At 32.1% G+C, this 16,358-nt stretch overlaps 1 protein-coding gene across 2 annotated transcripts; it reads left to right on the top strand.

The window, feature by feature from the left end:
* The first annotated feature begins 4,450 nt into the window (after positions 1 to 4,450).
* LOC102623165 (NAC domain-containing protein 7) lies at positions 4,451 to 10,317 on the top strand. Of its 2 annotated transcripts, none has more exons than XM_052436433.1 (4): positions 4,451 to 5,097; positions 6,944 to 7,128; positions 7,229 to 7,504; positions 9,289 to 10,317. In XM_052436433.1, exons 2-4 carry the CDS (start codon positions 6,969 to 6,971, stop codon positions 9,957 to 9,959), a joined length of 1,107 nt encoding a protein of 368 aa, XP_052292393.1. In that variant the 5' UTR covers positions 4,451 to 5,097; positions 6,944 to 6,968; the 3' UTR covers positions 9,960 to 10,317. The 2 variants fall into 2 exon arrangements, with proteins under 2 accessions (XP_052292393.1, XP_006477251.2); XM_006477188.4 differs by having other exon boundaries at positions 4,452 to 5,097; positions 7,229 to 7,500; positions 9,285 to 10,317.
* Positions 10,318 to 16,358: the final 6,041 nt, after the last annotated feature.

Below are 16,358 nucleotides of genomic sequence, written 5' to 3'. Positions count from 1 at the left end.
TTATGGCTCATAGTCAAAATGATCTGCGAACTTTTAGCATGCTTGTAGAGACGGTATCTTCACCTGTTAGAATGGCAAGTTCATCATGTTGAAATGCTATGCTTTTTCTTTTTTTCTTTTTATATAATAACATTCGCGAAATTAAAATGAATTTATGATATAGACTATAGAGAGAACACAATTATCACGATCAATTTGTTATGTTAGAATAAAACTTAGATCAATATGGTGTGTTAGAATAAAACTTACTCTTTGTGGAGTACTGTGTACATATATATTTAAATTTTGGAAAATAACATGAAAAACAAATTTCTTCTTATTAAAAAAATAGAAATTTATAGAGACAATGTTCATAAAAGAAATTTAAATAGACAATGTTCATAGAGTGTTATTAAAAAATAATAAAATTAATTGGGATAAAATTAATTATATTCAATTCATGATTAATTTATACAATTTTATTATTAAAAATAATGTAAAATTAATTATATACAATTCATAGTGTCTATTTATTTATTTTTTCATGGTAAAAAATTGTGTATTTCCTTGACAATGTTCCAAGGGATGGCTCTTTCGTGTTGCATGATACTAGAACGAGACCAAACAAAAGAAAAAGGGATTTACAATATTTGAAATTAATTAAGCGAGTTGTGAGTTGATAAAGTTTGTTTCGTCAGCTTTAGGTAGGATGATAAGAATCACTAGAATTCTTGGATGAAGTAGAGTTTATTAATTTTAGGATTATCTTATTTAATTCAAATACTATTTCAATTAGTTTTCATTTTACTATTTAATCCTGGTCTAGATTGTATTTCAAGTTTAGGAACGAGATAGGTTTTCTATAGCAAAAGTTATAGTTAATATAAATAAGTATGTTTTATAATCTTAATAAACTGTAGATTTGAGTTTTATTCTTTTTATCTCTTGATATTTCGTGGAATCAACGAGATTTAACTCCCTAAATTCATGGGTTTTCTTAAAATCAGTTTGGACTTAGTTTGTTTCTTTATTCAAGTTTCTCAAAATCAATAGAGTATTGAAAATGTCCTTATACATCCATTATCCTACATTAGTTTATCCTTTCGTTGTGTTAATTTTGCTATAGAGCGTACAAACAATACGTCGATATGATTGATTATCTTTATCATTATTGTTTAATACAATGGTTGATTTTCAATCAACATAAAGATCGATTGACTCAATCTTTACTAAGTAATCATTATTTGCCCATTATATATATTAATTGCGTCATTTTTCTCTCTTTCTTTTTTTCAAACACTTGTATATATTTGAATCGTTGTGCTTATCGATCAACGAGAATAAAATTTGTAACAGCGGGTTCAATTGTTGTATTCTCTTATTCAAAGTAGAAATACGGAGTTCTTTATTTCAATTTCATCGTATTTGCATCAGTCTCATTAGCTAGATGTTTCAGTTTTCTTGTCTTAGACTAACCAAGTGACCTAGTCACTTCCTACTTTAAAAGAAAAAGCAAAAAAATACTAGAATATTGTGACGGGCAAACATCCTATGGACATGATAGTGAGGGCATAGACAACAGACATGAAAAGTATTTTTTTTCAAAATATAATATATTTAGAGACTTTTCAAGGAGTTGCCCATCCTTGGATAAACGTGGGGAACCGATACAATAATGAATCAATATCAGCAATGATTAACGAGGCACTACCATTTGTTGGAGTTCAGCTCACACCTTTCTTCGATTAACTCCCCTAATCACCACTTTTTTTTTTTTTCGTTTTCGAATTGCCACTAATCACCTTAAATATTTATCTGTATGCACCAAACTAAAATAACTATAACCAGTTTTAATATTGTGGTCCTTCCACGTCCTAATAACCACGCCTTTTGTTTTCTTGTATGTATAATTTCAACTATCAAATGTGAAATTAAAGGGGACCATTCTTTTGTAGATTATTTTAATCTATTTTCTTTGTTAGACGTTGAAATACATTTATTACTTTTATGATGATTAAAAGTTTGTCCCCATGTAAAGTAAAATTAATTAATTTATGATTAAGATTATGGTTATTCCTATATAGATTTCATCTTGTTACAACATTCAACTAAACTAACAATTTGTGATATGTGTTGAAACAAATAAACTTATGGAGCTTATATAAAAATGTATGCTTCTCGTACATACTTAGAACACATTAATATATAAGGACTGTTTAATTGTTACTTTCGATACAACCATATCAACATTAATACATTAGGTCCTAAAAATTTTTACAATGAAATATATATATTTGTCGACAATAACAGTATTAAAATGAATGATTACTTAGTAAAAGAAACAGGAGAAATTTTAGAATACATAAGAGGTAATATAACTAATTAATATATATATGACATGTAGTTGACTTTTATATAGCCACCAGTTATATTCTAGTTCTTCAAAGTAAATTGACACATATCATAATATTATTTACGTATTGTATGATTGATATCGTATCTTACAGATATCCTATAATTTCTCAAGAATCAGTCTCGCAACTTCAATTAAGCTCAAAATTCTTGACCAACGACCTCTAATACTATTAGTTTATTGCCACATAGTGGGTAAAAGATGATACTTGGATAACATCAGAGGCTTTTGCTTCACTTATGCACCTGTAATTTGTGCCAAACATATATACATAAACAAGCGAAATACATTATCCAAGCTTTTTGTTTTTTAAAATTCTTGATCCTTACTCCTCAAGGCCCTAACCCGAGGCGACGGACTGGCTCCGTACAAGGGGGGAAAAGAAGGTGGCGGTTCCACAGGGTTACCTTAACTTATCGGCATGCACAAGCACAGTTCACTAAACAATTTTTGTGCACGTGTCACAAGCTTCTCTGGCGTAAAATTTAGATTAATTAAATAGATAAAATATTGAAAGAAAAAGGTGGGGTCCAAACGGGATAACGGGGTGGGTCCCACCCGGAAACCGGCCTGCATTTCGAATTTGTGTATCTAATGATCATGGGCCAGCCCACGCCGGACCGTGAGCCGCCACGTATGAAGTCCCAGCAAATTATTCTGTTTTCGTGGGCCCCGCTTTCCACCACCAAAGTCACAATGTCACATACTTCTCGGTTAAGCCGCTAAGCCGAGCCGAATTTGGTTCTTTATTATTTACTTAATAATGTATTTGGAGAAGCGTCGTCATCTGGTAAATTGGGGTCGGTTTGTGCGGACAGGCTCGTGAGTAAGAAATACTAAAATTATAAAATACAAAAAAAGAAAAGAAAAAGGCATTGCAGACTGACCAACCAGAGACCGCGTGCAGTGCAGTTGCTGGTGAAGACCTGGAAAGTATTTATTACCTTAAATGCCACCAAACCTTAAAAAACCTTTTTCCAAAATATTATATAAAATATATTTAATCGTATTATTAAATTTGCACTTTTCGAACGGATTGCAAACCCCCCCCCCCTTTTTTAATTAGGCTTGAGCTTTAGGGTGTAACATTATTTAATGGGTTTATGGCATGTTAGGGTTCCCGTAATGACACTTTAATTACGGGAATGCAACTTCTTTGTTGAGAAACTTCTACATTATATCAAGCTCGGACAATTATACCTTTAATTATTAGAGCAAATTAGAAGTCAAATACATTCATTCTATATTGTCAGATATAAAGGAAAATTAATAGACATGTAGTTTGTTGAGTTAATGAATCATCTGGGCTACTAGCTAAAATATGACCATGTAGTTCATATAGGTTGCACTAGTCTACGGGTAACCTTGAAGATAGATATTAAAGTTCTTCCAGCTCGCTTTGTAATGGTGATATGGCTCTTAAGATTGTAAGATTAAGGTGCAACCAAGACCGAATCAAGGAAACGATAGGAAAAGAAGAGAGCGAGAGGTGAGTCTCCTTAATTTGATTAATAATAATGTTATGATCTTATCATTTGAGTTCCAACTTAAGTTTAGTTATTACTGTCACATTATGTTAGACATTACTAATTAATGTGATGTGGTTAATAATCAATCTTATATAGTAATTATAGAAAAGTTACCACATCAATTAAGACTAAATTGAGATTCAAATGTTAAGATTTTGTTTCACATAAATGTGGCTATCTAGAAAGATATAGTTATAATGATTATATATATAATCGTGTATATCACGCACTGCAATTATTTTTGATGGGTTATAAATTAAATGCTCACCGTATATAGGTCACCACCATAAAAGAGAAAAACATGATTACATCTCAATATTCATCAATGACTACTGCATAAATTTAATTTATCTTCTTGGCAAATATATAAATATTTGAACTTTTACCGTTCTTTTGGAACCCTTAAGAGTCGCCCAAGCGATCCTCACCGTCCGATCACTGACATCACCCTTCCCTCTCTCTCTCTCTCTCTCTCTCTCTCTCTCTCTCTCTCAAATAAATGAATAAATTATCATTCTTCTGGTCCCTATCAGTTGCTGGTGGGGTGGTGAGCTAGCTAGAAGTTTAATGTGCAAATTGCCAGCATCTTTCTTATTTCTCTTAATCTCTCATATTAAAACTCTTTGTTATCGATATTAATTCTTGGTCGAGGCCTTTTTTTATCCCGCAAAGCTTTTGCAGCAATCAAGCTTCCACTCAAAAGATAGAGGATTATTTAAGGCATGGTTTTTCATAGCTAGCTCATTTTGTTGCTTCTTCTTATTTAACCCTATCTCTTCTCTCTTTCGCAATTCCTCGCAACTTTTCCTTTTCACTTTTCTTTCGTTGCTTTTCATTTCCTCGGGATCTGATCATCTCTTTCTCCATCTCTCGATAACTACAAGACAGTTGTTGAGAGTACAACAGTTAGGGATTCAGTTCAATTCCCGAGGATATTTGATTTTCCATTTGCATTTGCGTTTGCTTGTTGTGTTTCGTTCTCTTTATCTTTCTCTCCCCTTTTTGGTCTGATTAATTCAGTTGCCCTTCTGGAAGTTTAAAGAAAGTGCATACCACAATCAAAGCTTTAAAGTTGAGTATCCTTAAGCATATGTATGATATAGCTGCTTGAGAGGCTAGGTTTTCTCAGATCTGTGGAGCAAGTTAAGGGTTTACTCTAGAGAATTAATTATCAAGGTTATGACATCGTGATTTTCTTCTTCTTCTTCTCCTTAATCTTTTTTAGTATCCTTTCCTCCTGCATGCTTTTGTTGATTTACATGTCTTCATTCTGTTAATGTTTTTGTTTTCGTTTCGAATGATTCATTCATGAGGTCTTGGAGGATGCTTTTCTTATAAGCTAAGCAAGATGCATATCAAAACTCAGCCGAAAAGAATATGCATGTGCATGATGTCTTTCACAACTTGTGTTAGTGAGATCGCTTCTGTGTGCATAAATTTGCTGCCTTGAGTTTTATTGTAAGTTATGATGATCATGCATGGGCAATTCCGACTCTTTTGTTTGCTATGTAGTGAAAAAATTTCTTCTATTATTGAATCTTTATGATATTTTGATGACAATCAAACAAGGGCAAGATGTTTCTATACAATATGTTTTCATTTGTCTTGCTACGCAATGGTTTAGACAGATCTCACTTTATGATAATATAAACTTAATAACTGTAGAAGAAATGCAAATACATCAAAGACTACCCAAGATTATTCATTATCATGCGTCTGTTTTTATTGTTGTTTGTTGAATGAGTTACAAGAAAGTAGTATATTAAAGATAGTTGAATAAACAATGAGAAATCGTAAGGTGTCATTCAATGCATGATGTATGTGTCGTCGTGTTCTGAAAAAATTCCCCTTTATGCATGTTTCGTGAAGCAAAGCTATCAAAATTTGATTCCCCATATCCATCCAACCTTCACTTTTTTATAAGTGGAGAAAACACTTTCTGTTCACTATTCTTCATTCATGTCAATTATATTTCTCAAGTAAAAATTTAGTTTGTCTTGCTTATTTGCATGAGGTTAACTTTTACGAGGACGGCCTCATGGTTTCATGGGTGTTGATATGAATGGGTTTTATATAAATTTTCATGTAATTAACTTCTCCTCTAATTCTTTTTAGTTTATTTATTTATTTTTTATTATGAAATTTTGCCATTGCAATTTCCAACTCTTCAGTAATTTCTGCTAATATCAAGTATCCTCTTGATTCACCGATTTTACCGTCCTTTCTGAACATTTATAATCTGTTGGGTCAAGCCCATTAATTTGTTCAACACATTAATTGGTTTTAAAAATCATGCATCATCTCCAGATGAATGAAGATAATAGTCAGAGAAGTGTATTATATTCTTGAGAAGATGTCTAACTGCATATTGTTTTTCTCATCTAGCTAAGATTAGGCCCCATGTTGTAATTTGCATAAGATGAATTGAAATTGGATCGAGATGAAGCTAAAGGACTAATTATGTTTGCAGACATTTTTTAACATGATCATTGAACTGCTATTATATGCTTGTTTAGTAACGATTACATGGCGTATAAAGTTCTTAATCTTATTACAAAACATACTTTTCTTATAACATTAATATGACTTCTAATTATGAATTAAACCTTCACGTTGGCTGAGTGGTATAACAGAATAAGATTTTGTACTATCGACATTATCCTTTACTATTGGGTCAGCGCAATTACGTCTCCCAGAAATGAAACACAAATAATGAAACTTGACATGGATTTATCAAACTTAGGGAAACACACCATGATGTGCCCTCTTAATCATTTTTTAATTATTTTTTTTCTAGATCAAGAAGTGAGATGAAATCAGTTTTTTTCCCCCTCCCCAACTAGTAGTAAACGTATGTATTAGTGAAAATATATAGTTTATTCCAATTTTTATTTTGGGTGCGGGAACAGTTTGACCTTCATTCACCCAGATAGCATGTTGTTAAGTTGATGATATAATTAATTATTAATTGTGTTATAATTATTTTCAAATTACTGATATTAATTCTGACATTTTAATGCAGGTCTTGAGTCCTTAATTAGGAGAATATGAATTCATTTTCACATGTTCCTCCAGGCTTCAGATTCCATCCCACAGATGAAGAACTTGTTGATTATTACCTTAGAAAAAAAGTTGCATCGAAAAGGATTGATCTGGATGTCATCAAAGATGTTGATCTTTACAAAATTGAGCCATGGGATCTTCAAGGTAGCAATTATTCTCTTTTGGTCATTGCTAAGTTTTTGTTTAAACGAAGAGGGAAAGTCATGAAGCCAGTCTTCAAATTTGATTTTGTTTAATTTTGTAGAATTGTGCAAAATAGGAAGTGAAGAGCAGAATGAATGGTACTTCTTTAGCCATAAAGATAAGAAATATCCAACTGGAACTCGCACGAATAGAGCAACAAAAGCAGGATTTTGGAAAGCCACAGGAAGAGACAAGGCCATTTACTCCAGGCATAGCCTTATTGGCATGAGAAAAACCTTAGTGTTTTACAAAGGACGAGCTCCCAATGGACAAAAATCAGATTGGATCATGCATGAATATCGTCTTGAAACTAATGAAAATGGTACTCCTCAGGCAAGTATCACTTCTCTTCTTAATAAGATGAAATTTTTATTTACTTTTAATTGCTACTGCTTTACCAAATGAAGAAACCATCTTTTTGTTTTTTTGCAAGAATTGATACAAAAAATAAATTAGATAAAAATATCAAAACAATATGCATATTCAATAGGGAAAGCATTTAGTGAGACTGTTCCCACCAGATCATTGTACAACTATCCAATGATATAATATGTTGTTGCATATGCACAATTTATATTTAGAGTTTTGAATTTATTGATAAATATATACTTGACAATAATATCTGAGATTATTTGATTTGATGATCATATAATATTGTGGTAAAGACAGTCTCACCTTAATTTTTTCTCATTCAATTCAATTGTTTCTTATAAGCTGAGCGCTGTTTTCTTCGAAGTATTTTAATTTATAGCCAACATATACATGTATCTATATTTTAATGTGTTTTAATCAATTCTGTAGGTGTAGTGAGTGATCCCAAATTTGAGAATCGGGAACTATGGGACTATTTAAACAACTTTAATTTTGTTCTTTATTACTGATAAGTTACTATTGAAAGTACTGAAGAAGAGTACACAACTAGCAGATATTGCAAAAATCAATGCCTTATCACAAGGCCAAGGGATTCCCCTATTACGTACCAGATTTGCTCCATGATTCTCCCCATAGTTCCCTCAATAATATTCATTGCTTAGGAGTTGTGTATTACCTGCCTTACCGTTGCATAAGTTTAGAAGCCACCAAATTCTCTCTCTTTTGGTTACGTTGATGATGCACTATATACACGATCAACTTGAATACACAACACAAAATCCTTACATTCCATTTCCATTTGACTCACTTATTCTTCGGTTCCCAGATCTGCATTTATTAGTTAATCCCAAATAATTAACCAAGGGATAGCATCAATAATTGACAGTAGATAATTGTTACACTCTTTTAGATTTAATTGGCAAAGATACCAGACAAGAGATAGTAGTTTTATCAACATATATGTTAGTTCCTTTCTTATATACTAAGACTGAGAGAGACTTTGATTTGCAACTCATTGTTAATAACCATTTTCTTTAATATGGATAGTGAAAAAAGGTTCAATCTTTAGCTGCAATTGGACCTACCATATGTACCTAAATGTCATAGCACAAATAATTGAATACAGATTTATTTTATTTTAACAAATATTAATGGTGGACGTAGCATTATGGGGGATGAGGGACTTAGTTTCTATTTAGGACTTTCCTATCTTTCTCCTTTCTAGGTGAAAAACCAAGCTCAACCTATTATAAAGTTGATGGGTTTGAACCCAGTTTGCATGGGTGGAGACAGTGGACATGGACAAAATTTATATTTTAACGGGTGCCAAAAGTTATAAATGTAAATGATAGAGGCCCAAGACTAAAATTAATATGTACATAACTCTAACTCATACTCAAAATATAGATTAAGAATTAAATAATTTCTCAAACTTATATTATTAGGTCAGAAACTATTCTCAGCTAACGTGAGATAATATACTCAACATAGGCAAAGGTAATGATTGGTGCTGTTTGGTGAAAAAAAACTTATTATTAAAGTTCTACTTTATCATTGGTATTATTTTCCTGTTTTCATCGTTATTTACAGATTCATGTAATCTTTTATTTTTGTTTATGTAACTCTTAAATTTTACTCTATTCATCCAATAATATTCTTTATTTTTTTTTTCAGAAACAAATTGTTATCATATATATGTTCTTATTAATCTGACAATGTTAAATAAATGAACATGAACGCACCAGGAAGAAGGATGGGTTGTGTGCAGAGTATTCAAGAAGCGAATGGCAGTAGTTCGCCAAATGGGCGATTATGAGTCGCCTTGTAATTGGTACGATGACCAACTTTCCTTTATCCCTGAAATTGATGATCATTCCCCTGGCCGCCGCATTCCTCAGCCTTTTACCCAATATCATCATCTCCACTACCCGTGCAAACAGGAGCTTGAATTGCAATATAACATGTCTCATATTCATCACCACGACGCTTTCCTCCAGCTTCCTCAGCTTGAAAGCCCCAAAGTTCCACAATCCACAGCCGGTGTTAGTTGCAACTCTGTGGTTCCATATGCGTATGATAGAGCCACATTGCAATCCTCAACACTCACACAAGAAGATCAGCACAGTACTCAACAAGGCCATCAAGCACAAGATTTGAACTCATCACTTTACAGTAACAACAATAATGACCAAGCGGTGGATCAGGTTACAGATTGGCGAGTCCTTGACAAATTTGTCGCGTCTCAGCTTAGCCATGAGGATGCTTCCAAGGAAAACAATTACTCCAATGCAGCAGCTGATCACTTTCATGTGGATGAACAAATGAATATGCAGGGCAATGGATCAAACACCAGGGTAGAGATTGCGCAAGAGTATGCGTCCACGTCAACCTCGAGTTGCCAAATTGATCTGTGGAAGTGAAAGCTTCGTGTGATGAAGAAGTAATTAGAAGATATAATATACATACTAATCCTAGAACGTAAGTACAGATCGACAAAGAAGAGAAGTGCTATTAAGGTTGCTGTAAATAATGAGACTAAAATGGTATTGCTTTAGTTCTTGGAACTTCTGCTATTGATTAGAGCACTTAAAATACAAACTACAAATAAAGTAGTAGTTTTAGGTGGACTGCATGGCCGAGTGCAGATGAGATTGACTCGGCAGATGTTGAATTTTACATGTATTTTGCCTTATTGCTGCTTAATTTGCTTTAATATTTTATATTGTAACCTTCTTCTGTTTACAACATACATGGAGACAAGTATATGTTCCATCTTAATTAATTATGTGTTTTTTTTTTTCTCCAATAAAATGGAACGTCAACTTATAAGTGAACCAACACCAGGACATATAGAGGAATACTTGTGAACAACCGGGGCACTCCAAAGATTGAGATTAAGCGATTTTTGAAACAAACACACCAATCTAAGTTCCCGTTGAAGACATTCCAAGTAAACTTTAAAAATGCAGCAGAATTAAGAGATTTAAGATCACGGAGGCGGAATCCCCAAAGAAGATGTTTTTGAAAGCAAACTAAGGCATAATCTTTTGAAAATTTCAAGGCTATATTTTGCAAATAGCTAGTGAAATTACTTGGACTACCAAGTTTCAGAGATGGAATGAAACAATTATATATGCACGAAAGGAAAATGCCTGTGACAGTGGGTTAAGTATATATCATATTAAGCATACAGTAGGAAGAATTTGAATTGCATTTAAATTATCAATTGAAAAAATAAAAAGACGAAAGCGAGGGTCGATGAAGCAAATACCCAAAGAAGGAAATTAGTCTATTGGTTAGCTCAATTCCTACAATGAAGTACTACAATAAATTACCACAAGGATACCACTTGATTTATTATAATTATTACTGTTCTTTTAAAAGGTAGAGAGGTGCATAATACCTAAATCATTTTTTAACTATTTACCTTTTTTAAAATTTGAACTCAGATAGTTAGTTAAGTAAAGTTACTTGAAAATTACTAGATATATTATAATTACATAATCCAGTGACGTTTGTAATTGTTGTGGTTCTAACAATTTAATTCTAAAGATTTGGAAATATATCTAATTAAGTATCTAATAAATGTCTCCTTTTATTTGGGCAGCTAATAGCTACCACTATCAAATTGCACTAAACTTCTAGTGATTTCATTCCATAAAATATAGATTAAAATTTAGAAGCCACCAGCACCTGACCCCGAAGATATATACAATTTGTCTTGGGAAAAAAATTAATTTTCTGTTATTATTCATGCTTATTATAATATATTTATATCTTGCAATGGCTCCATTTTGAGCTTCAAATACGCATGCGGTACTGAAGAATGCTTCATACACCAAAGATTACCTGGCTATTCTTTGTTTAGCTGTAAAGGTTTTGCCAACTTTAAAAATGTTCTCTTAAGTTATAGATGAAACCGTTCGTTCGGTTGACATTCAACAATTGTTTCGAAGTAAATGCTTCAAATTTGTTCTGAAAAGTTTTTTAATTAATGTTATTTTCACGTTAATAAGTAGAATCTTACGTGACTGTGAACCAAAATTAAATGGCCATGCCAACTCCTCCTTTATGATGAATCAAACATGAAGACTATGAATGGTGAAGAACAAATTGAGAGAAAATATATATATGATAATATTAGTTAAATAGCTAAAGATGTCACTGTGGTACTGGTTTTGTATATTGGCATAACATAATGTTCCACAAATAATAGAAGTTCTTTTAATAAGTAAAAAACTTAGATAACTAATAAACTAATAAGGTCAAAGACAAAGTTAACAGCTAGCCACTGGAAATATGAAATAAAGGACATGATAAAGGATAATGTGCTGCAAGAATTGTGCATGCTAGAAGAAAACAAATGCTTAATTTCTACCTTCAGTTTGATCAATACATACCTGCGCAAAGAAGATGGATTAAATGGAGCCCTGAACGATCAGGTATCTTCAAGAAGTAATTAATGTTATTTTGCATGCAATTATTAGCCTGTTTCTTTCAATCAAAGCTTGTGTAAGGTTGAGTTCAAGAGCTGCAAATTTGAAGGGTTGAAGAAGATTAGAAGAAGACGACTTTTGCAAGACTTACCTGCTTTTAAATACCATGAGGTCACTAAAAATAATGCAAGATATGTCAATGGCTGTTATTGACCAAGAGAGCTTATGCACATCCTCTTACTTGGGATGAAGTCAAACATGAGAATCCCTTAAAAGCAATGGCTATTCTTCCTCAAGACATAATCATTGGGCGTGCTCTCATGGACTACTCATATAATGCACCGAACTCTCCAAATCAAGAGAGAGACAGAGAGAGAGAGAGAGAGAGAGAGAGATGGCATGCGAAAGAGTGAAGGGCTTCCAACCGGACAAAAGTCTAGGCTTAGGCTTTCTAATTAGGGTTTTGTTCACAATCAAATTTGGCAATTTCCTATAGCTTTTCTCTTGCGTCACTTGTGATAAAAGAAAGAAATATTGAAGTAAAGAACAATTTGTCAATTTTCTTTCATCAATAATAATGTTAAGAAGGGAGACAATCATGTATGTGACATCACAAATCACGATGTCCTGTAACCCCAAAAGCAGCACACCATGCCCATGCGCACTAATCGATGCAGGGTGTGTGAGTTACATAATTAGAGTTTATTAAAAACGTTGTTTTCGGACTAAGATAGCATCATTTACCCTGTCAAACAAAACCCATGTGCAGCAACATAATAATATGCTTCCTTAGCTCCCCAAATTCCAAACCAACGTTATATCTCTCTCCTTTTCGGATTCACTTCTCAGGTAATTCATATACTCTTATACCTATCTTTGATGCATCATGATATTAATTATCAGTCAAATAGTATAACAGAAAGTAAATATTATACATATGCCCTTTAGGCATAACTCGATGACGAGTTATAAAAACGTTTTTTTGATAATAAGAATTAAAAAGATTGATGTTTAATGGCTCAGATTTCTCTTACCCATCCCATCAAAATGTACTATCTATATCTATTGTGTATGAGTTACGACTTTGACTTTTGCAATACACTCATTGTGTGTTTATTTGTAGGATTAGGGAATCAGAACTTCAAATGAGAATAATTAACTGTGTTTACTTATTAAGGTAGAAATGATAATGGGAATGAAATATGTTGGACCTACATATTTTTAGGATTAAGGAATAGGAACTTGATTTCCGTGGGGAGTTGATAATCAAGTTCCCATTCCTTAAACTTCTCATATTACACTATCAAATTTTCATAATTTCCAAATTACCTTAATTAAGTTTTGTTACTTGCATTTTGGTCCTTGTATGCAAATCTCATTATTATTGTTGTTGTTGTTGTTGTCGTCTTCGTCATTAATGTCATTATTAATAATATTATTAAAATTTATTAATTCTATTATTATTATTATTATTATTATTATTATTATTATTATTTTGACAATAATCAATTAAGTTCATTTTAGTTACTTATAATAATTCATTATAATTCTAAGACAAAGTAAACTTATCAATGGTAATACAGTTCATTCCAATTTCGATTTCTACTGGTACAGTAAACAATTTATTTTGATTTCTATTTCCTATTCATATTTTAACTCCTTCTTATTTCAGTCCCTTTGATTACTTATTGTAAATGCATCATCATTCTTTTCAATTAGGTTAAAGGGTAAATGTTTGTTTAGTCCCTACATTTTGAGCTAAGTTCTGTTTAGTCACTATTTTGTAAAAAGTGCCTCAAGGCACTCTTGTTGGTAGTTACACTATAATCCTATCATTGCTTCTTCTTTTTTTTTTTACAATAACAACTTGCAACAACATTTTTGTAGATATTAATTGAAAAAAATTTAAATTTATCAAATTAGCCTTAAAAGTAAAATAAAAAACTATTTTTTTATTATTTTACTTTTAGGATTAATTTGGTAAATTAATTGTTTAGAAAAATATTATTAGTATGATTGTTGAAAGGATATTAAACATTGCTTTAAATTGGCTAGTGTTAATTTATTTATAAAAAATAAGTAGCAAAATTATTGCAAGGGTATGAAAAATACCAGTTGTTTCATATTGATAATTATTTCTTAATTTGCTAATAAATAATTATTGATTAATTTGCTAATTAATTTTTTATAGAGATTAAACAATTAATTTTAAAAATATTGTTACGGGAATATTATTGTAAAAACTAAGAAAAATAAGGGTAACAACGTAACATATTTAATAGTAGGGATACCTTGAGGTATTTTTCAAAATGTAGTGACTAAGTGGATATTTTAAGTTTAAATATAGAGACTAAACAAATATTTACACTTAGATTAATCAAGGTAGTTATGTTGTCCTCAATTAAATAAGTTGAACTTGGTAATAATTATAAATTTATCTATAGAAAATAATAAAATAAATCTGAAATTTTTTTATTTGTTATATATTCTATGTATGCATACGATATAATTGTTAAGGACAATTTAATATAATTAAATAAAAGGAAAAAGAATGAAATCCCCATGTTCTCTGACAAAATTAATTGAAACCTCTTGATATTTTAAAATACATATGAACCCTTATGAGTGTCAACATTTTTGCTAACTTTACCATTTTATTCTTCGTGGTTGTTTGATATTTAGAATACGAAGACCTTTAATTAATTACTTAATTGAATATTTTTTAATCATGATTAAAAAATTATGGAAAAGGGGGAGTTATCATAATTTTTCAATTCATATTCCAACATTAAACAATCACTAAAGGTAAAATGGTAAGATTAGCTTATTGAATTTGTTTTAAAATGTCAAGAAAAATTTAATTAATTTTGTGAAACAATAAGGGTTTGCTCTTTTTCCTTTCCACTACATGCGCAAACAGCCCAAACATTCCTTTCCAAATCATCAGATTTCAAATTCGATGATGCACTTCGCATGCCCTTAATCCTAGGAGACTTCGGATGATTTGATTTCATATTAATTGTATGAAATAGAAATGTGCAGCCGATCATATCGGTTTAAAATTAATAAACTATATTATAGGACATTTTGACTTTATGCAAAAAGGCAACCCAAAACAGCTAACTTTTTGCGAAGAGTGCTGCTATTTACCCCAAATTCTGGCCCCGAATTTGCACCCCGAAAGCAAAAATGCACCGTTTGGTATGGTAAGGGAAAGTGGAAAGCAAATGAAACCAAATCAAATGGTGCGTTTTGGCTTTCAGGGAGCAAATTCGATGCCAGAATTCAGGGTAAATAGCTTTTCCCTTTTGCGAATGATTGGAATTGTTGGAATCACGTTGAATGTACATACCCAAAATCATTATGATACAAGCAAATATACGACAGACAAAATGTATCAATGCTGTTCGTATTAAACGTACAATTATGTGATTGTAGTGGTACTTAATGTACCTGGAAATACCCTATATATATATACTTCATCTAACTAGAATCATTTGAATAATGAATAGTGTCCAGTTCCCACTGAGACTAAGGCGAACGTGTGACAAATTTAACATGCCATAGGAAAATTTTAGCAAGGCATGAGGATAGAGGACTGAAGGGACAAAAGAAAAGAGAATTGACAGGCAAAGAGCACACATTGATTCTCCCATTGGAATTTGCTTGAGGGGACAGCCAATTCTTTGTTTAATGATGAATGTTTCGCCACTCTTTATCTATTTTGTTAATTTGAGTGTTGATTGTTGGTCCACTATATCGAGAGTGAGGAAAAGTAAAGAGTACGCAATGTGATCGATTTCTTCACTTGGGAGCTGAGGTAGGCTTAGGCTTCACCTCCAATTGTTTTGTGCTTTCATTAGACTCAAACTCAACTTGCAAAACCCAGTGTCCCTTCAGTCTTTTCCTCTCTATTAATTATTTCACCTTTATGCATGTTTGACCGTAACTTCTAAGTCTCTGTTGTCATCTGTCTGGCACACATGATCTTATTAGCTACTATGAGAGATTGAGAGAGAGATAGAACATGATATGGCCAAACACAACATCCGTTCGGAGGATCTGCAGTGAAGTGAAATACAAGCAATCTGTAAATGATGTACAGATTGATGGTCATCAAGAACCTATTCAACAATTAACAAAATCTAGGGAGAAAAGAAGGAACAATATTAGACAATCGAATGAAGGACTAATAATTTAAGGGTGACATGTAGGCCCATTGCCTTACATGCTTGTATACATGTCCCCCGTGACCCCTGCATCCACATTCATGTTTTATGTCCCAATTATAAACATAGGGCAAAAGCAGCAGCCTTACCCCAAAAATTTGCATTTCCATTTCATGGGCTAGGTAGCTCTATAATTCACACAGGCCAATGCAAG

Source organism: Citrus sinensis, chromosome 3, assembly GCF_022201045.2.
Source record: "Citrus sinensis cultivar Valencia sweet orange chromosome 3, DVS_A1.0, whole genome shotgun sequence".
Classification (NCBI taxonomy): Eukaryota; Viridiplantae; Streptophyta; class Magnoliopsida; order Sapindales; family Rutaceae; genus Citrus; species Citrus sinensis.
Note: the sequence above shows the minus strand (reverse complement) of the source record. Positions and strands in the feature narration are given on the sequence as shown.

What these genes read in the sequence shown, in the direction of transcription:
- LOC102623165 (XM_052436433.1), top strand. Translation starts at nt 6,969, where the DNA reads ATGAATTCATTTTCACATGTTCCTCCAGGCTTCAGATTCCATCCCACA. An exon ending in TGAGCCATGGGATCTTCAAG is followed by an intron (nt 7,129 to 7,228) that starts GTAGCAATTATT and finishes TTAATTTTGTAG; the next exon opens with AATTGTGCAAAATAGGAAGT. An exon ending in AAATGGTACTCCTCAGGCAA is followed by an intron (nt 7,505 to 9,288) that starts GTATCACTTCTC and finishes CGCACCAGGAAG; the next exon opens with AAGGATGGGTTGTGTGCAGA.